The sequence below is a fragment of the Motacilla alba genome, chromosome 2 (assembly GCF_015832195.1).
Source record: "Motacilla alba alba isolate MOTALB_02 chromosome 2, Motacilla_alba_V1.0_pri, whole genome shotgun sequence".
Lineage (NCBI taxonomy): Eukaryota > Metazoa > Chordata > Aves > Passeriformes > Motacillidae > Motacilla > Motacilla alba.
Window position 1 is genome coordinate 7,857,101 of NC_052017.1, and position 22,111 is coordinate 7,879,211.

Sequence of the window (22,111 nt, forward strand, 5' to 3'; positions counted from 1 at the left end):
CAGACAGGTTTAACTTGGATGGAAGATGTCAGGTGTCACTGAGAGGTTCAGCACAAGGAGGTTATGAGCCAAATCCAGACTGGATAACCCATCTGGCCCAGCCCACCACGCTGTGAAAACAGGCTGGGCTTTCTAGTCCAGACTAGAAAGCAAGCCCACAAAGAGGTAACTGTGGTTCAAAAGTAAGTAAAAAGTACATTTTGTCTATGGAATTAGGAACCATTTGCTGTTGATAACACTATGCTAAACACCCTCATATTAATTCCAAGTGTTTCATGGACTTAAACTTGGAAGGTTGCTGTAACAGATTTCTGACTGATTTTTAACCATTCTAGATTGCAAAAATAAATAATGATTTAAGTATAAAACAGATTTTAAAGAAGATTATGTCTGCTCCAGAAATAAGTTAAAAATTATTTTGAAAATAAAATGTTAACATTCAAACCCACTGTAAATAAAACTGATAATGACTATTACTGTGGAAATAGATTAATGTAGAGAAGTTAAGACACAACAATTTTTACTGAAAGGTTTAAAAGAAGAAATCTGAGGCAGGAAATGCAAAGCAACCTGCTCCAGTAATGCAGTGAATGCAGAACCAGGATCACTGGATCTTGAGTTCTCTCTCTGTCATTTACTTCTTTCCCTTGCAAGACAATCTGTTGCATTCCTGACTGCAACAGGATTTGCTTGGAAGATGCACAGGCAAATATGTTATTTATGCAGAATTTCCAAAAGTGTTTTTTAAACTGATGACGATTAATTCACATACCATTATTTTAATTCATGGGTTCCGGAAGCTTTATGCTAACTTACCAAAATGACACAAGCACATTTGCTTTTATAGCACGGTGTAGGCCATACAGAGAAAAAGTTGGAGCTTTTAATACAGAATCCGAGCAAGTAGAGTTCCTGGAATTTGAAAATTCATAGTAAGCTCTGAGTGAAGGTGAGTAGACTCATCATACCTGTCATACCTGTCTCTGTCATTACCATTTAGGTCCCTGTTTCACACCTGCTGAAGTTCGGACACCTGGGAACGGCCACGTTTTTGTACCAGAGCTGTGCAAAGTGGCTAAAGTGTTTGTATATCAATAAAATAATAGTTAAGTGTTCTGTTATTCCTCTTTAATATTGGACTGGTCCGTTAAGAAAATGGTAAACTGGTTTCTGTTTGGACTGTCAGTCAAAAACATTTGCTATTAAAATGAGCAAAAATATAGAGTATAAAATATCCATAAAATGCACTCTTCTGCATCTCTGAATTCCACAAAGCTTCCCATTGTGAACACTGTTTATGTTTAACAATTTCCCAGCATCAAACAAAAGATATACAGAGCATTTTGACGAGAGAGCTGTGAATTGTAACAGGCTGCAGCTGAGCCTGCCTGAGTTTTGCCCCACATAGCCTTTAGAGGGTCCAGGAAATTCCTTCCCTTGCCAGGAAACCCTTTTGTATTGCAAACCAGCTTCAGGAAAGAGAGATCAATACCAAGAAGCAATTGGTGAACTCCTGGCCCTGCACCGAAGTCCTCATGGATTTTTACCATTGGTAGTTGTTGTATTCACTCATCACCCTCATGTCAGGCAGTCAGAGCTGGACTGATGGACTACACATTAAACTCACAGCAAGCATCACCTACTGATGGCTTGTTTCCCACATTTAAGGCAGAATTTGGCTGTGAGTTTGTAGGAATACATAAAGAATAAACCTCGATCTGTATGGTCGTGAGGCAAACCTGAAAAATGAGATCAAATGCAATGTAGAGACAAGTCTGCAGGGAGCACAGAACAAAGTGACATGAGAACTTCCCTATTCTCATAGCGAGCGTTTAATCAGATAACGCTGATAATTTAAATACTAACATTGTTAATTATTTCCATGAGGACTTGTCCACCTGGGAAAGTTTTGCCGTTTACTTGAACTAGTCTTGTTATAGTAGGCTCCATTAAATTGTTTTAGGTCAGATTTGGTTTCCTTACAAGTAGTATAACCTAGAAGTTTGTTTTAAATTGTGGCATAATTTTGTACTGCACTTAACCTGGCCCGCGCAAAAGTCTGGATTTCCCTATTAAAACTTGGACAAGTCAGGAAGGAAAGTTGAAAGGAAAACTTTTAGGTAATTACTTTTCTGATCAGTGATCCAAACTGATATACTCAGCAGCCATACTGGGTCCTTTGAAAATGAGAGGGGAGCAAGTAGCCAAGCAGCCAGGAGGGAAGTGCTTGGAGTGCCAGCAGGAAGGGATTCACAGGTTGTAGCGAACTAAACTGAGCACGTCGTAACTCTGAACCCGCAAAGGGAGAACTCAGGTGAGGTTTGAGTGGGGAAGCAAGAACCACATGATCTGAACCTCTTCAGTTCAATTAATACATGGGTTCACTTCCCTGCATCCTCAAGCCTTGAAAGATGGGGGACCACAGATCTACCTAACACACCTTGAGCCATCCCCTTCATGGTGTATTTAACTCATTAACTCATGAGGTTTTTTGTCACCCAACAGGCAGCTGAACTCGGTGGTTCAAGCTGGACCTTGAAGCCTCAATACAGCCCCAAGTGTGCAGCTCCGGGACCTTCCATTCAGGAGGACATTGGACCTGCTGGAGCGGCTCCACAGAAAGGAAACGGAGCTGGTGCAGGGTCTGGAGCACAAGACTGATGAGGAGCAGCTGAGGGAGCTGGGGGCGTTCAGCCTGGAGAGGAGACTCAGACCTTATCACTCTTTACAAGCACGTGAAAGGAGGGTGTAGCCAGCGGAGAGTTGATTTCATTTCTAAAGCAATCTGCGACAAGAGGAAACAGTATTGAGCTACACCAGGAGAAGTTTAGGTGGGACAAAATGCGTGATTGGAGACTGGAATGGGCTGCCCAGGGTGGTGGAGGAGTCACCGTTCCTGGAGGCGTTTAAGGAAAGACTGGACGGGGCACTTAGTGCCGGGGTGGAACTGGCATGCTGCTGTTCCGTCACGGGTTGGCCTCGGTGATCTCAGAGGTCTTTCCCAACCTGAGCCCGTGATTCAGTGTGGGCCGCGCATTTCAGCGGTGGTACGAGGAGTCACCCACGTCCACAAGCGACATGTACAGACCCCCATCAGGGAGTCTCTCCTTCCCATTCGCCCTGTTCGTCCCGGCCACGGGAACCTGCACCAGCCCCGGCTGGGCCGCCCCGCATACAGCCGGGACGGCGAGCCGGGACAGCGAGCCGAGCCCCGCCCCGGCCGCCATTCCGCCCTCACGCCGCGCCCGCGCACGCGCCCCGCCCGCCCCGCCGCCGCGCACGCGCGCCGCCCTCCCGCCCCGCGCACGCGCCGGGGGCGCCGGTGTGACCAACCAGCGGCGCGCGCCGCCCGCCCGCCCCCGCCGCGGGGGAGGGCCCGAGGTCCGCCGCCGTCCCAGGATGCAGCGCGGCGGCGGCGGTGGCGGCCGCCATGTCGTGCTAGTTTGTTGTTCTCCGGCGGCGGGAGCGGGGCCCGCCGGGCGCTGAATCCGAGCCCTTCCCGGCCCCTTGCCCGCGTCCTTCGCCGCGGCACCGGCACCCGCCGCTCCGGCGGGCGGCACCGCGGCGCTGCCGCGACCCGCCGCCGCCTGGGCCGGGCGAAGAGCCATGGCTGCCGCGCTGGGAGGAGGCGCAGGTGCGTGCTCGGGGGCCGCGCCCGGGGCAGCGGGGCCGGCTCGGGGCGGCTCGGGGCGGCGGGCACCGCGGGTCCGGCGGGGCCCGCCAGGGCGGAGGCGCTGCCGTGGGCCTGGCTGGGGGCGGCGCGTCCCGCGTGGTCGGGGCTGGGGGGAGCGGGAGCGGCCCTGGCAGCGCGGGTTCCCGGAGCGCCGCTCCGGTGCCGGGGCTCGGCGTGGTGCGGCGATGGGAGGGAGGTGCTGCGGCCGCTCGGTGGGGCAGGGCCCGCAGGGACAGCGGCCTCGGTGCGGGGCCTTCGGGGGACGTGGGTCGGTTTTGTTGAAAGACATTCACAGGATCACAGGATCAGTTAGGTTGGAAAACATCTCTGAGACCAGCCAGTCCGACCTGTGGCAGAACACCACCGTATCAACTAAACCACGGTACTGAGCGCCACGTCCAGTCTTTAAACGCCTCTAGGGATGGTTGGTATTTTTTCACATAGTTTTTACAGGTACAGGTGTGTGGCGTTAGTAACACGTCTTTAATCTGCGGTGTAGCTATAATTTATTTCATGGACTATCTAGAAGTAGAGTATCTCACTTAGAAAGTGTAGAATGAAGTCAGTGTTTGACTCCAAGACTCTCAGGTGTTTGTTCTACTGTGCTTCTGCATGAATACGGATACTTCTACAGGCAGCATTTTAATAGACAACTCTGTAGTTGTGATTAAGCAAAATTTAAAATGAGAATATTTGGTTGGGTGATTAAACGAAAGTCCTTCAGGTGTCTCTCTGGAGTCTTCAGAAGAGATACAGTTAAGAGGATTTGTGTGTTTCTGTCCTTGCTTTCAGTAGCAATTTTTGATATAGACAGATCAGAGTGGTCAGTCAGGACCCATTTGTCCTTGTCTGTACAAAAGTTTTTGGTGATTTAGTTTCTGTAAGTTGTCTAGGAGGAGAAGGATCATTGGTTCAGTGCTCACCCAGTTGAGGGGTCTGACTACTCCATGGTTGGTTTGATGGGTAACAAGGCACATAAACATAATTATTTTTCTATCCTAAGTTTTGCCATACATAAAGGTAAATGTTACAAAGAAATTCCCAAATTTAGGAATTGAGTTTGGAAAGAAGGCTAGGAAGGACAGCACTACTGGTAAAACAGCAAATAGTTTAATACCTTGAGCGTTGTTATAATAGTATTAAATATTCTGCAATATTGGAGTTACTTTTAAAAAGTCTTTCTGCTAATTTCTGTGGTTCAGGTCTGTGGTTCCACTTGTGATGTGGAAGTAAGGTTGCCATTCTTAAACTAGGTGGAAGTTTTTGTGGTATTGTGAGGATAATTTAAGGAAAGTTTCACTTTTGAAGCATTTTGGTTCTCGTGTTTAAAACCGCTTCAAGTTGAATGAACATACGTTCATGTACAGGGCCGTGTGCTGCAGCAGACAGCCTTCAACAAAGTGGTGAAACTGCCATTTCAAGGCTGATTTTTGTTGTTGTGGAGTTCCATTTGTGTCCAAGGGTGAATTGGGATCCCTTTGTTTTAAGTGGGCACAAGCAGTTGTTTGTTCAGCGTTCATGCTGTGCTCCTCAGTAAATGGTGGCCACTTAGATCTGATCCCTGCCCCATACAGAAGTGTTTGTTTAGTCTTGGTGCAACACTTGCTGAATGGAGGAACCCACAGGTCACACACACCCGTGTGACTACTCAGGGACAATCCCTGGTTGAGGTTGTTAAATACACTTTTAAAGCCCAGTCAAGAAAACCTAAGACTTAAAAAAATGGAATATGCAGCAGTTTTTGGGAGGGGACTGCTGTCTAAGGTCCGTAGTGGTAGCATGCAAAAGAAGCTCCAAACTAAGTGATTTTTGTCATTTAAAATTTTAACTGTAGAAATTAATGTTTGGGATTTAATTTTGGAATTTTTGGGGCGAGGAGAAGGCTTTAAAATAGGGACATAACAGCACCCCACTGTTTTCTTAAAAAAAAAGGCTAATGATTGGTAAAATAGTTCAACATAGGTATTGGGAATATAAATTAGAGTTCATCTGGTGACATTGTAGCATAACAGCTGACAAAATTAGATGGTCTTGGCTTTGAGGATGCAGATTAGGGTCCACTGTAAGGGTATGTTACAGGACTGAGAATGAAGTGTGAAATGTCTGCAGTGACTGAACATTTAAATGTATTTGATGGAAGGTGATGTGTCTGTTGGACAGCATGGATGGGCTCATTGCTCATTTATAGTCTTTAAAGCTTTGGGGAAATACTGGTGTGATTCTTTAGAATAAATCATTCACAAGTACTTTTGTGACCAGATGTGTTGGTGCAGCAAAGCTTTCTAAGGATGGAGGTTAAGGCACTTTTGGTGTTGGGTTTCACAAACTGGGAATTTTGAAGTGATGGTCTGTGAGGTCTCTGGGAGTAATTCACAGTTGCATAATCGTTTGCAAATTCTTTAGCTAATCAGCCTGATTCAACCTGCTTCAAATTCTAGAATGGCTGCTTGTTGAAACATGAAAAGTCGAGGTGGGTGTGCTAGTGATGAGGGACCTTGAGGGCTCATAGTTGCTCATTGATAAGGCAGTGGTTCCCAAACTTTGTTCCAATTTTACATACAAAAACAGAACCAGAGGAATCACTGAATATTGATTAACATACTCTTAAAAGGTGAGTAGAGAGAGAATGGAGGCTTTCTCTTCACCAGGATCCATGTGGAGCAGGCAAGGGACAATGGCTACAAATTGCACCAGGAGAGGCTTCACTTGCTACAAGGAAGACTCTTCTAACAGGGAGGATAATCAGTCACTGGAAAAATTTCCTCAGGGAAATGATGGAACCTCTATTACTGGAGACTTTCAGGGTATATTTGGAGACGGTGCTAGATAAATTATCTCATCTAGGCTCCCTTTTTCATGGGAGACCAGGTGGTGTTGGAGGATCCCTTCAAACCTGGACTATTACATGATTTAATGATGGTGTAAGGTAACAACCATTTTGTATAAATGCTGACATTTTTTCTTGATATTTACTGCAGTCACTGTGCAGCTAGATATTGGTCTCATTTAGGGAGAGATGTTTACAGGTTAAACAACAAACCATGTTCAAAACAGAGCAAGGAGAATCTTTTCATGGACTGCCATACTGCAGTAAGGGAAAATTATTGTAAATTTTCTTTTCAGATTAGTTTACTTGTGATGAACGTCAGTGGCCTGGAAGACTTTGGGTGGAGATGTCGTGGGGTTGTGAGTCATGACATAGGATGGGGTGGAGGAGGAATTGGAGAGGGTCCCATTGACAGATGTGTCCCTTCCTGCTGGAAGTCCTGCATGGAGAGTAGCAGAATGGATATTTCTTTACCTCTGAGGCTGTCAGCAGCTTCATTTCGTTTGAGCATGTCTGAGAGTTGCTGTTGCACTCTCAGCAGTGTCAGGGCTTTAAAAGCCTCTTGTGAAGCAGTTGATAAAAAGGGGAGCAAAGCTGATCCTGCTAGCACAGCATGTGTGGTACATTCTGTGTGCTGTGGATCACTGTCCAAGGATGCAGTAGGAATTGTCCAGGGTGACAAATTCAGTTGAACTTGTGCTTCAGGCTATTCAGCAGTGGCCTCCAGGGGCTGGAAAGAGATTCTGCCTTTGTGCCTGGGTGATGTACACATTAAAACTTCTCCAAGCCTTAGAGGTCTGAAGAGTTTACAGTTCATGAAATAATATGCTCAGGGTGTACCAAGAACCAGTGCACTTGTGTTGTATGTAGTATTTTACTGAGAACTAGTGCCAAAAAAAACCCAGTGCTACTTCAGTGTGCTCGAGGCAGGGAGATGTCCTTTAAACACAGCAATTTGTAATCTCTTCTTTTTTTACAAGGTTTCACTCTTCTGGAGGTCTTTTTTTCAGATCATCTGAAATAAACATTGCCTTAGTATCAGTTGTTTTTACAAAAGCCAGGCCAAACTATTTTGTATCAAATACTAAACCTCAGATTTTAGATCACATAGAATTTGTTGTCAGAATAATTTAAGATGATGGCTGTCACAGGCTTGACCAGAAAACCTCCAAGTAAGTGACATGATGCATCCTGTGTTATGTTGTGCTGTAATGCAGCCTCAGTTTTAACTATAACTTTTGGTTGCTCTGAAGGATGCTGGAGAGTTTCTGGAGAGTTGCAGTTTCTCATCAGTGTCCAAACCCGTTTAGGAACCAAGCTCATGTGGATTTCATTTAAACTCTCAGCTTTCCTTCAGTGTTCAACATTTGTAAAACAAAAGACTATGGCACTTCTAGATTTTCAAAGCAAAAATTTTCTAGTTCAGTCATACTTTGAAAGTAATTATTTTTTTATTTTATTTTATTTTTTGGTGACTTAGTGGTTTTGGGTTTAAATGTAGTTTATTAATTAAAAAAAGAAAAGGAAGAAGAGGCCCTATTTCTTTCAAGCATTGATTAGAAAATGTCAGTTCCAGACAGCATATCATAATTAGTTCTGATCTTGCATAAATTGCTAGTGACTTGCTTTGCATACAAACTCTAAGAAAAAAGGTTTTAAGAAGATAAAAATAATTTCTCTCCTGGAGAACTTACTTTTTTTGCTTTATTTCTTTGAGGAAACTAAACTTTGTCTACTGAAATAATTTGGAAACAAATCATGAAACACACTAATTGAGGAATGTGTTAGGCAGTTGTTAGGTTGTTATACTTAGTCACCAAGTACTTAAGGCTTCTATGAGTAATTGTTTACCAATATCAGGGCTGTCTGGTGTCTGTCCCTGAGCAGATAAACTAAGCTGTTTCTGTTTGAGTGTGCTGTATTTGTGCATAATGTGGTAGTAAGGCTGAACGTGATTCTTGTAATGGTGTAGAAAGGTTGGTTATTTTGTAGTAAGTGGGACTGGATTTGTAGTGGGCTTCATGAAGTGTTGGGTGTATGGTACAGACTTGGATTCAGAAATTCATGTTAACCTCATGGGGTTTTTTTTCCTGCCAGATGCTGTCAGGATTTGTTACCAGAAGTTTTTGTTAAACTGCTGTTAATAGTACAGTTACATTGCCAGCCTGTGCTACAGGCACAGACATTGCTCATGAAACCTGTTATTTTGTGTTGCATTGCAAGAGATACCAAAATTCAGTTCACTGTTTAGCTGTTTTTACATGGTGTATTCAGGTGCAGAAAATCAAGTTTTTACAATTCTTACGTGTTGTGTAACCTTTAACAATGAAATATGAAGAAAAATGTTTTGTAGAAATATGTTAGTACATAAAGACAATCTGGTAAAATGATTTTAATCTGAAGTCTTGCTTTAGAAATGCTGCCAAGTTGTCATGTTTAGTGTTTTGATTGGGATAGAGCAAGACGGGCTTGTTATATTCAGTATTATTTGAAGAACAGAGAAATGGTGTTTTTCATGTGGTAAATAACCTTTTCTCCTCTAATTTTCTGTTATTTTCTTTTTTTTTTTTTTCTTTTACTGGCTTCCTTACCTATCAAAGAATCATATTAGGTTTATTTTTATTTTGCCCCAAAGCAATGAGTTTTTAGTTACTTCATTGAAAGACCTGTTGGGTAAAGAGTATGTAGGACATTTTTATCCATTGAATTATAGGATCATTGTGGCATTTCCATCTTGTTTTTGATCAAGAGAAATCTTCAGTGCCTAAAACCACAGTAATAAACTTTGTGTTCATGAAAGTGTAATGCTGAAGCAAACCAGAACACAGAATTTTGTAGTGTTCAGGTTTGTGAGACAATACCTGTTAGTGTTCCAGAAAGCTTTCAGGTGTAGGTCTGGGAGGACTAAAAATGCAGTTGTCATATGTTTTCCTTACTCCAGAAGTCTTGGCCATGTCGCTGCAGTAAAATACTCCATCGTAGCAACAGTTGCTATGTGTGACTACCTTTTTAGGCTCTTAGTATCATTTTAAGATGTTAAGAGCTCTGCAGTGTTCTGCTGATTCACCTCCTACGCTTGTGAGACTTGACTGTGCAGCTTAAGACTTCCATTTTACACAAAAAAATTAGTGAGGATTTTATTGAAGGGACGTCCACAGAGTTAGAAACTGCCATCAGCACAGCCAGAGAAGAAATGAAGCTTGTGTTTTGTGAATTTCTGGTGTGGATGATCTGTTCTCATTGAACAGGAAGAAAGATACCAGTTTTGGCCATAAATCATAAAACCAGAACATAAGCTGTGTGGAACAACTTGTGTCGCTGCTGGTGCAGCACCAGGGTAAATATCAATAAAATAGCAATCTTTTAGTGTGGAGCTCAAGTATGTTTGTGTTTATTGTGCTTCACAGCTGGCCAGAGCCTTGCATAGCAGGCTGGTCTGACAAATCAGCCAGTTCCAGTCCTTCTCTGCATCTGCAGCATCCTGAAACTTCCCTGCCACTGTAGGAAGAGCCAAGTGGTGGATTGATTTGGGTTTTCCCTCTATAACTGGCCTGTTCTGCTTCCTTATTCAGTTACAGCTGGTTTTGGTGTTCAGTAGGTCTCCATTGGTTTGCTGTGGGTTTTTTTTTATTTTACTTACTAGTTTTGCATGGAAATTAAAGGGGGCTTAATGTGTTTAGACATCACCTCTCAGCATCTTCCAGTTGGTACCCAGCTGATGCACAAACATCATCTTGGTGAGCTTTGCAGGAGGAGGAGCTGTGGCCAGTGCCTGGCGTGTCTTAGCAACAGTTGCTGTGTACCACTGCTGGAAGAGATGCAGAACTTCTTCCCTGCCACAGGCATTTGAATGCTTTAAACTTTATTTTCATGGATTTCCACCATCCTTTTTTTCCCCTACTATCTTCCACACAGTAATACTAAGAATTATTTTTAAAAAAATGAAATGTTGGCTGTTGCTCTCAGTGGTTGTGAACCCTGCTGATGCTGAGTGGTTTTATTTCTGTACAAGTTAATGTTTTACAGGCATTTAACCACCCGTGACGCAAACATTGACTTACAAGTTTCTCAAGGAGAAGCAGCTATAAATGTTACATTGATTGTTATTTACTGGTATTGTACGATGTTATTGCCTAGACAGGTCAAAGAAAAATAAATGTCTGTGTGGTTTCAAAAATGGAGAGAAAATGATGCCTCATGAGGTCTGTTAGGTATCATAGCACACTGCAGGTGCAAGGCCTGAGTCCGTTTCAGAGCTGCTGTCTCACCAATAAAGCTGGCACATAATGCTGTTTGTAGATGTGTGACTGTTGTGACCTCCTTTTCTAAAGGAAAGCTACAACCTGCTCTGGGCTCTGACAGTCCCTAATGTCAAAATGGCATAATTTGGAACACTCATTGTCATTGTCAGCTGTCTCAGAACAAATAGCATAAAAAGGATAAGCTGTCTCCTTCTGTCCCAAAGATCTTTATATCATGTGATTGAGATGGGGAGAGAAGAGATGAGAACAGGGAGGTGAAGGGGACGTGTGGGGCAGTTCTTGCAAGGTGTGGTCACTACAGGCAAATGGACCAATCATTTTTGAGGATGTTGTGTGCATCCTGCTAGAGGGCACTTGGGAAAAGAGCTTTGCTGGATGTGATTCAGCTCCAAATTTTGGTAAAAGTTGCTATAAATAAGGAATAAGATGTGAGAAATTTGGAGGGGTTGGAAGAGCTGGAGTGTGGAGGTTTGTGATGTTGGCTGAGTGGTAAGAGTTCAGGTCCACACTTGCCAGGTTCAGAAACTTGGCAGGAACCTGGACTGTCCTTTGCTATAATTTCTTCACTAGCAGCAGTAATAGGTTAAAATATTTTTGTGGCTGTGAAACTTTGATGTCTGGGTTGGAAAAGTCAGCCGTGAGTTCTATCAAAACGTGTTTCACTGTGCTGTGGAGAGATTATATGTGGAGAGAAGAAGAGTTTGGTGTGTAATTTTGTGTTGTCTAGATTTAAACCTGGCTGATGTGAAGGTCCATCTCTGGAAGAACTGTGTTCTAAGAGCTCAGATCTTCAAGTGCTCTTGCTTTATAATGCAACTCTAGTGCTGAAGGGGTGCCTGGCCTGAAAAAATATATCTTGCAAGCAGGCATAGCTTAGAAAGAATTTACAGTCTTCCTGATGGTCATTTTCTTAGGCTGTGTTAGGCAATATTTGGACACTTGTTATTTGGATTTCTGCCAAACCGGTTACTTTACCTTAAAAAATAATCTTTGGTGGTGGTTACATCAAGTGAGTGGATTACTGTAATCCAGCTGTAAGAATAGATATCCTATCCAGTGTAGGATATTCGTGCCCTTAAAATGTCAGCGCACTAAGACAGGAACTGCAGCGTGGCTTTGAGTGACCATAAAGAAAGCAATGTGGTCTTTTTTTCTTTTCCCCTAAAGACCACAGAATTAGTTAATTTAGTGTTCAAGAGGAAGATGGGAAGTACTTGTGTATTTGTGTGTTTTTTCTCTGTGAGTGAAATAGGAATTGGAATAGGAGTTAACGATATGTAGATGTTTGAGCAGAGAAATGTCAAACAACTGTGTTCAATGGTTTTAGCTTATGATAAGTTAAAATATAGACATCTGTTGATAGTAAAGGGGAAAACTTCATCAAGGAGAATTATTTCTAGCTACTGTTTCAAAATAAAAGAGTTGCCACACTTTTCTCAAGTTGCCTCATAATTCATACTGAACACTCTTTCTTTCATAGCTATTTATGATTGAAATTTTTGGTTTGAATGTTCTTGATACAATGATGTTGCAAGATCTGGACTTTCTCTTTTTAATGTTTTTACCTTCTTTTAAACTTCTACCAGTTGCTAACACTGATACTTTGCTAAGATGAAGTGAGAAGTGAATAGGTTTGTCATTGCATATGGGAAATACTCTCTTAAGGATACTAGGCTGAGTTTAAAGAGCTGAAGACAGATTTTGTTTTGGGTGTTTATTAAAGAAACCAATCAAACAAAAAACACAGTTGAATAAAACAGTTGTTTCTTGGCAGTGTACTTGGTCAAAGAGTTAAATGCATCTATACTCAGGTGGGTAAGTGGATTTATGGCATTTAGCAATCCCAGTTCAGAGTGTCAGACTGCAAGGACTGGATTGCTTGACCTCCTGTGTTTTGCAGACCATTAAACTGCAGCAGGTTTCCCTCTGTGTTGAGCATAACTTTTGTCCACTTGTTTGATTCTTAGCAAAGTTGTTAAAATGTGTGAACAGAGAGTGAGTCCAGGTGTGCATTCTCTGTTGGGCTGTAGTCAGAAAAGGGCAGAGTGGAGGTTGAGTGTATATGGGGGTATGTGCTTCCAGTTTCTGGGTGACAAGATATGATGTCTGAACAGAGCAAATGACCTTTGCTTGCATATTCTTGCAGAGAAATGGAAGTTTTTACATTTTTAGGTAGCAAAATTGTCATTTGCAAACTAAGCTATGCAAGGGGAAGTGGTGGGCTAAATTAGGGTATTTATTGAGGGAAATATGGAGCAGCAGTTGTTTCTTGGAAGGCAAGTGCATGTTCAGGTACAGAGTGTAATCTGCTTCAGTGGCTTCTGGTGGTTTTACTGCCCCAGTTGAGATGAGTGATGGTTTTTCCACCTGACTTCTCTCTTCTGTGTTGTGTTGCTGGTGCTGACCTGCCCTGTGCTGTCCTGACATTTACTCCTATTTTCAAAGTGCCTTTGCAGGCTCAGTGTTAGTGGATGAGCTTGTGGCCTCCAAGGCAAGCAAAGATTTGGCAAGCAAGGCAGTTGATGTTACCTTCACTTCCACTGCACCTCAGTTCCATGCATTTCTGAGGAGCTGCTGTTTCTGGAATGACCTTCACTGGTGCTTTTTGCCAGTGGTTTAGCTCGTGCTCTGTATCCTTCAGTGATCATTGTTGCAGCAGTGAGAAGAGGCAAAGCTGTGTAGTACTTTCTGGGTTTTTTTTACTGTAGAAGCATGGAGATGTCAGTTGATAGTGGCTGACCGTGAGCTGCAAGTGTGCCCAGGTGGCCAAGAAGGCCATCTTGGTTTGTGTGTGTGACCAGCAAGGCAAAGGCTGTGATCATCCCTTTTTACTCGAAAGTGGTGAGGCCACACCTAAATCCTGTATTCAGTTTTGGGCCTCTCACTACGAGAAAGACACTGAGGTGCTGGAGTGTGTCCAGAGAAAGGCAGGGAAGTTGGTGCAGGGTCTGGAGCACAAGTCTGACAAGGAGCAGCTGGGGGAGTCAGCCTGGAGAAAAGGAGGCTCAGGGGGACCTTATCATTCTGAGAGGAGGCTGTAGGCAGGTGGGTCAAGGGAGGTTTAAATTGCATGTTTGAAAGGATTGTAAAGCTTTGGAACAGGCTTCCCAGGGAAGTGAAGTCATCATCCTCAGAAGGGTTCAAAAAACATGTGCAAATGGCACTTGAGGACTTGGTTTAATGGTGAACATGGTGGTGGAGCTGGGTTGGTGGTTGAACTTGGCAATCTTACAGGTCTTTTCCAACCTTAGTGATTCTGTAATTCTGTTCTGGTATTTGTCTGTTTTCTTCATGCTAATTGAAAAGTAGAAAAAGGTATTTTTGCATCTTCTAAACAACGTCCACACCCCACATCCATCCAGAAAATCCCATCTGTGGGATTTTGCTTTGGCAACCTTTTAATTTTGAATCAAAGGTTTAAAGAAACTGAAAGAATTAAGAATTTAACTAGATTTTGTTAGACGAATATAAACAATTTAGAATGATTACTTCTACTCTTCTTGATATCCTCTTAATGGGGAATAGTTAATTATTAGCAGATAGAGTAGTTAAGGCTGAGATATAAATCACTTACTTGTCTCACTGTGTTTGAAGAAGCAGGATAAATATTTGGAGCTATTGTGAAAATGAAGAAACTGACCTGCACGTGGGCCCTGAAACTTGAGCTATAGCTAAGGGGTCCAAAGCCTGCCAACAGGGCAGAAGTAACAGGTCACTGTGATCTCAGAAGACCACAGACCCGTTTGGAAGCCCCCTGACTTAATTCAACCAAGAGACTGCATAGGCGAAAAAAGAACTTTGGACTCATTTTACTACATTTTAATAGGAAGCAGGGGTGGGGGAGTTAGGTAATGCATTTGTATAGGTGTATTGGGTAATTATAGGAGTATGTAGTAAGACTTTTGTGAATAAATGGAGAGCCAGAGCTCTGTGAATTTTGCACGTCTTTGGGAGGTTACTCCCAAAGTGTGCCCAGTGCTGTCAATGAACACATCACTTTCTAACTTTAACTAGCTGGAGTGTTCTATTCTGTGCTTCAGTTTGAGTAAGGATTATTTAATCTAGTCACTTTTTTTTTTTTTTTGCAGATGATGACTTTGATCAGTTTGATAAGCCTGGTGCAGAAAGGTCTTGGAGAAGAAGAGCTGGAGATGACGACTGGGACAGGTGGGTAGAATATTTTCATGTTCAGTTCTGTATGCTGAATTGCATTGTTCTGTTTTCCCATTCTGGCATTTTGTACTCTAACATTCAGAGCAGTGCACATTTAGATTCTAATGAAGATGTTGGTTGTTTTGCATGTGTCAGCCAATGCTAGATTGTGCCAAACATACTTGCCTTGAGGAATATAGAGCATTGTGGAGAGATGCCTTTTAAAATTGGATAAATACAAAGTATTTGTGGTGTGTAATTTTGCAATTAATATTTTGGTTTTGCTTTTAAATACTTAGTAGACCTAGGTGAGTTAAATAGAATTTGCTAGTACTTGAATTTGCCCAACTTAATTTTAAAAATATTTTTTACTTTAATTTGATGTTTAAATTCCTATCCTCAAAGCTCTACTTCAGTTTTAAATTGGTGAAGGAGAGAGCTTAGGCATGGGCTTCTTCAACAATATGACTGTTCTAAAGATAGAGAAATGTGTGTGCTCTGAGTTATTTTGGGGGATAATGTGGGTTCTTTTATGAGACAGGAATCAAGCTGCTAGCTACACTGATCTGCTCTTCTGAAAGAAAACATTCCCCTTATTTCTGTTATTTTTCTATGATTTCATTTTAGTAATAGACTTGTTTGGACTTTGCCAGTGGTTTTCGCTCTAAAAGGGAGAAAAAAATATTCCAAGTAGATTTCTGTCTCCTCTAATAATCACTCAAGTGCTTGTAGTAAATAAATTTTACTGTAAGTAGTTTTCCACTGAGCTGAGCCCTTGGAGTAAATCAACTGCTCTGCATTTATTGTCATTCCAGAGGCATTAGTTTCCTCTTCCTTGGTGTTCTGCTAGGTTGAGTGGGTAGTGTTCATTGCTGCAGGAGGCGAGTATGTGACTGAGGAATTTGGGCAGTAGCTCTGGTATATCCAGGGTGTTCTGCTGTTTGCTGGTGAGCAGTGTCTGCTCTCTGTCAGGGTTGGATGCTCAGGGGCACCAAGGAGCTGCTCTGCTTTGAGAGTGTAGTTAAAATAACTTGCTCGGGCTGGGTCTCTCCTGGGCTGCCTCCTGTACCCAGGATTGGCTGTTCATAAACCTTAAAATCAGTATTGCAGGCCGAATGTTTTGTATTAGAATATTTTCTGAACTTTTGGCCTTTGGTGCATAAAAGGGTGGGCTCTTAGCTGCTGACTGGTCACATTTGGTTGTAGCTGCCCTCCTCATCACTTGATAAGATTTGAAAGAGTCAAGCAGCAGTTGCATCAGAAGTTGGAAGCTTTTGCCCAGTGGTAAACTGCTTGTACAAAGCTGGTTTTAATAGGGCTTGACAGTAGTTTTAGAGTATTTTCACTGAGCTGAGATTTTGAAATATACAAGGATTTAGTTTTAGAAAAAAGTTTTAATTTATGTGTTTATTATTAGCTGTATCTAATTAAGGAGAGATGATCAAAAATTCAGTAGTGAAATTGTGAGGGAAGTGGTTTCACTTGCAGAGCAGAAGATTTTAAAGTTTCATCATGCTGATCATTTCAGAAATTATATTTTACTATCTAATAAAATATTTGCATGTGTTGTCATATTTTTTGGTTAATATTATTCTCTTCGAATTGCAAAGCTCTCTTTGTAGGTGTTGAATTCTGTGGTTGTCTTTGTAATTAGAAATGCTGTACATGGATATATTGCCTACTGTAATTGCTTGGGGGTTTTACCTGCTGGCCTAATTCATTGTAGGACATAGTTTCTCCAAGATGGAAAAAAGGCTGGATGAACACAGTAATCTTGGTGTTTTAATCCTTCATGTGTTGTTTTCAACTGAAGCATCATTTGGGAGGGGGAGATGAAGGAGTTCTGAAAGTCACACATCCTCATCAACCATCAGCTCCTACTGTTGCTTGACTGAGTCCCATCCCTGAGTCATTTAAATAATTAAAATAAATAATAAAAATTTGAATATAGAAGTAATATACTTATTAGTAGTATAATTAAATGTTGAATTTTCAGTTCTCTGTCCTTTCTCAAACCCTGAAGGGTGTTAACTGAGAGCTGGAAGGCCCCAGTTTTTGGGAGTACAAATGTAACATTGTTCTTTTAAAATTTTCCCCATTTTTTCCAAGTTCTTTTCCTGAAACATTCATGTCCTTGCTACTGCTCATGTTTAATGAGGCATGCTCATGAAATTGGAGACTTAAAAGGGCCAGTCTGACGTCTTTATCACATTAATTTGTACATTTATCTCATTAAGTAGCCCAAAGCTTGGGTTTGGGAAAAACCTGCATTTCTGGTGCTGTCAGAGCAGATTTAGTAGCTGGTTTTTGCTAAAATTCACTTGTTCAGACCCTTCTTTGGGATTAATGATTTCTCTATGCTGGCTGAAAATTTTGCACTTTTTGTCTGCTTTTGTTTTGTTTGTTGTTGTTTTTTTATTTTTTTCTTATTTGAGAAGGCTAAATTTATTTATGCTGGGTATTGGGACTTGAAGAAAGGGAGGAAAATCTGTCTCTTTCTTGTGAGAGCAGCAAACTCAAAATTATGTTAACCAAAAATTTCCTAGTATTGTGGTTTTGGAAAGACTTTTGTGTCTTGATGACAGCATGGGTGAGATGCCTTTGGAACTAGCACAGGTGTGTACTTTTGTTCCAGTTTATTTTATGTGGATTTGTGTGATACCAAATTGCAACCATTCATTCATTTTTGTCTGTTTCTCTCAGCTAGCCTAAGATCTGTTAATGTCAGAGGGTTTTCTGTTTGTTTTCTTGGTGGTTCTTTTGTTTGTTTGCTTTGTTTATTAATGGTCAGGTTTAGTCCTTGTGGTCCCTCTTTTTTCCATGGACAGCTTGAGATTTGGCTATTTATAAAGGAGCTTGAGACAGTTCCCCTTTACTGTGCAGGTTTTTCACTGTTACTTTGTTTACTCAAAAAGTTACTCATGGTCATTTTTCTTCTAATTTATCAATGAAAATACTGAATGATGTTGAACATTTTATTAGGTTTTGAAGGGCACCCTGAACTACCTTTTGCTTCTGATACAAACTTCATTTATATCCTAGTGTTAATTTTTTTGACTGTCAAGCAATAGGTGAGAGTTTCTGAAAATCTAGAATATGTTTGCAGGTAATTCTAGATATCAAATGTTAGTTTTTTTCCGGAACAATCATATCAAGGATGCTTTTTAATAATGTGGTAAATAGGCCTAGGTATGTTTAGATAATGAAATTAATCTTTCACTTTCTTTTGCATTCCTTTCTTTCATCTGAATTTCTTGCTACCAAACATGGCTTTTATCTTTGAATGCTGCTGCGACATATGCTCTTGCCATCTCTTGGAATTCCTCTAGTGCAGCTTTGTTAAAATCTGTCAGTGGTGGGCCATAGTGCTGGAAATATTTTCAAATATTTTGGTGCATTTGTCAGATAACTGACAGTTGGACAGATTAGTGGTGGTGGTTTTTTTTTTAAGAGACAAAATTGAAGTAGGAAATTCTTCTGCAGCCATTTCTGTTCCATAGAGTCTCCTGTCTCTGAAATAAAAGGCTGAAATTGTAGTCAATTTGCTCTTTGGAATGTGTGATATGTCTTATCTCCCAGTTTTTGTTTAATATTACATTTAGCACAAAACAATTGCTATTTGTTAATGTTCAGTCATTCCTGGAACTATTTGTGATCAGTAACAGTGGATAAATTCTGAATGCTGATGATAATGTCCTATTTTGGGCTTACTTGGTGTGTCATTTGTTCTTTCCTAGCCCACAAGATTTTTACAACCCTCACTCTCCCTTCCCTCCTATGTTATCTGTACAGTAATTTGCTCTGAGAGAGATTGATCCATCTGAAAACCAACTGATTTACATTTTGGGATTGTCTCCCCATTTTCAAGTGTTTGCCATGTAGTCCTTACACAAATTCCTTTTCAGTTCATATAGGCTGTTCTCACTTGGGATGATTTGGTTTTTATGTAGTACCTAAAGCATGGTGGTTTTTGTGTCTCTGTTTTTTTAAGGTGTGCAGGTAGAAATGGTCTCCTCTGAAAGTACAGCTCGTATTTCAAATCACTGGCATCTCATTTTAGTATTGATATGCATATTCTAATACATGTAACAAGTGTTTATTTTTGAAAGGGAATCTGGTCATCTCACTAGATAATTCTTTCACTGAAGGATGAATGAAATTAAGGAAGGAAGAATGAAATTAAGCAGTTTTTCTGAAGTTTAGCTCAGCTTGGATGTAGTTCCTTGCACTGAATTGTATTTATGGGGCAGTTGCACTGTGGTGGCAGAAGTGTTGTAAGCCAATATTTCTGTGCTTCCTGAATTCTGGGGCACAAATACAGAACTGATGAAACATGCATTTGGTTTTGTAACCCTACAAATGTGTGTTTGACCTTACCCTCAACTTGAGGAGGAGGAAATAAAGTATTTATAAAAGATCAAGGCTTAAGCCTGACCCTCAGGACAGGTCCAGGCTTCCAAGCCAGCCAGCTTCCCAGCCTCCCAGCTCCTTGTTGAGGTGCCCCTTGGGCCACATGGGGACCTGGAGACTGTGTCTTGCCCACAGGACATTGCTGTCTCATGTCCTCCCTGGGGAGCTGGAAAACTGCATTTTGGAATTTGGACAATGTATCCAAATGGCCTTGGAGTGAAGGATCTAGGATGGCTGTGTTTTGGCTGGCTGTGCTTGGCTAGGTTCCTATGTTGTGTTTAGTTGAGGGGATATGGAAGGGAGAGCATATAGAAATGAAATGACTGTGCAGTAGCAGACTTACTTAATAGGTATGATTTGTTGTTTCACTGAAAAGTAAAAACCTTTTATTCCCTGAATGCTTTGCTAAAATGGGCTCTGTGCTGGCTTGGCAGCAGTTCTCCTTGAGGCAGTTTAAGGCATATGCCCTGTAAGGTTTTTTGGTTTTGTTTTGTAAAGTTCAGCTTCTTGAATTTGTTACTGTTTTACAGTGAACTTGATGATGACTTGCTTGGAGAGGATTTGCTAACTGGAAAAAAGGTAAGAGATGTGCATTGAAGTGAATTGTTGCAGATATTAAAATGTGAATGTTGTTCAGCTTAGGCAGTTCAGGTGTTTGGTTTGACTTCATGTATTTTACAGTCACCTCCCCAAAGCAGAGCCACAGGTACCTGAGGTCTGCCTTACTGCCAGAGCATCCCAGAGCACCCAGGGCTTTGTTTCCTTTTGTGAAGTACCTCCAAGTATGGCTTTTTAAAATAAAACTTAAAGAAAAAAATTTGTTTTCAATCCAGTTAGTTCTCCTGAATGCTGATTAGCATGATAGAGAATTTAATCCAAGTGCCAGTTTCCTGGCTATTAAAAATCACTTGTCAAAATACCAGCAGTATTTACCAGAGAGGAAATAAAAAAAGCAATCATTGTTGTCTTTGAAAGTTCACACTCAGTGTGCACAATCTACTACCTCGTTGTCTGATGAGTGAGCAGAGGATTTTCTGTTTTAAAGTGAGGGGAAAAATATGGCAGCAGCTAAAACTGGGGAACATAAACAAGTTTCCCCACGTCTGTGATAGACTCTTCCTGCTGGTACCTATTTCAAGGATTGAACTCTGTGAAAGCAGCTAAATGCATCTTTGGACTTGCCAGGTATCAGTAGGAGAAGACAGGACTGATGTTTGAGAAATCAAATTGACAGATCACCTCTTTGTATATTTTATCTTCTAAATGAACTAATTTTGAAAGTAGTTTTTGAAGTTTTAGCTGGAGATCAACAGATTGTTAAGAAACCTAGCACTATTAAAAGTTGAGGTTTTTTTGTTGTAGTTTTTTATAACCATCTTTTAAGTGTTGGAAGTTAGCTTCTTGAAATTGTTTTAGCTTATCTAAGCATTTCCTATTCAAGATAGAAAGTTTCTTATTCTCATGTGCTGGTTTAAAGAGAATAAAATTCCAGGAGGATAATGATTGCAGGTGTTTGTTACACAGTTACCAAAACCAGAAGCAGTTAACATTGAATGGAGGTGATAAAGCTACTTACTTATCTTTAAAAATTATGTATATGAATACTAACCAGTACTTGATTCTCCAGTGTATTATGTTTTTTTGTGTTTTTTCTATTCTTCTTTTTCATTTGCCATGTTACAGAGCAGTATCTGTGGGTGTGGACTCATGTGATGGGGTAATAATGGATTTCTCAGAAAGTTTTCCCTGAGTTATTTAGGCTAAACTTCCCTCTACCTAATCTCATCCCAGTACTTTGAGATAAATCTATCTTTGTGTAACCTTTCTGGCCCTGTTACATTAGAGGTTGGAAATGTTGCTCAGCAGAACTGCAGTTATCTCTCCCTAGGGGGTAATTATTAAAAAAAAAAAAAAGAAGAAACAACTGGAAATTGCTTAATTTGACAGACAAATTAGGAGGTGACACAGTATTTTCTTATGTTTTTTTCTTCTCTTACAAAGTAATAATGATTTTTCAGTTTTCTTTATCACAGCCTTTCCTCCAGTCTCCTATCTCTTCTCTCTAGAAATTGCAATTCATGTGTTTTCTTGACTTGTCTAATGCATCAAGGTCACAAGCCTGTGTACAAGAGCTAACCTTTCTTCCTTCCTAGCCTGTCTTAAGTGAGGTGTCATCTTTGGCTGTATTTGAGAATGCATCAATGAAAAAGGAGTGTTGATAGGCAAATTTGAGTTCTGTAAATTTCCTTAGCATTGTCAAAGATGTATTTTAAGATTTGTGTTCTTGTGTTGTTTTTTCTCATTGAATTAGGTAATTTCTTTGAAGATATGGTCTTAATTTGGGATGTATTCTTAATGAAAAATATTTAGCCTTCAGTACTTAGCTGAAAGTTTATATCTTTTGTGTTGATGATTGACTTTTTTTGAAACCTAGAATCAGTCAGACTTGTCAGATGAAGAGCTGAATGATGATCTTCTGCAAAGTGACAATGAAGAGGAACAAGAATTTCGGTATTTCTTTTTTGAATCTTATTTTGGATAACTCAAAGCTGTGAATGACTCCTATTAGTAATAACTACTAAACTAAAGTTATTGGTATATATTTAAAATAGTTTTGCTTTTTACCTAGCCAGCTACTTAGTGATGTATATATAATGTACTCAGTAGCATTGTTAACATTTCAGCAAAATTATTTCTTGTTAATTTTGATATAATAAATTTATTCAAATCTCTGAAAAGTTTATAAAAAGAAATAGTGTCATCTGCTGTGCATATAGAATTAATTAT

General features: G+C 40.9%; 1 protein-coding gene across 5 annotated transcripts in view; it reads left to right on the top strand.

Annotated features, from left to right (window-relative positions):
- Positions 1-3,368: 3,368 nt before the first annotated feature.
- RBM33 (RNA binding motif protein 33) overlaps positions 3,369-22,111 on the top strand; it is a 97,528-nt gene continuing 78,785 nt past the window's right edge. For 2 of the 5 annotated variants that reach the window (XM_038160279.1, XM_038160288.1), the window contains exons 1-4: positions 3,369-3,634; positions 14,851-14,929; positions 19,855-19,903; positions 21,759-21,835. In XM_038160279.1, coding sequence (XP_038016207.1) covers positions 3,607-3,634; positions 14,851-14,929; positions 19,855-19,903; positions 21,759-21,835 — 233 coding nt within the window. In that variant the 5' untranslated portion in view covers positions 3,369-3,606. The remainder of the gene's footprint in view (positions 3,635-14,850; positions 14,930-19,854; positions 19,904-21,758; positions 21,836-22,111) is intronic. The other 3 variants (XM_038160306.1, XM_038160316.1, XM_038160298.1) reach the window with 2 other exon arrangements.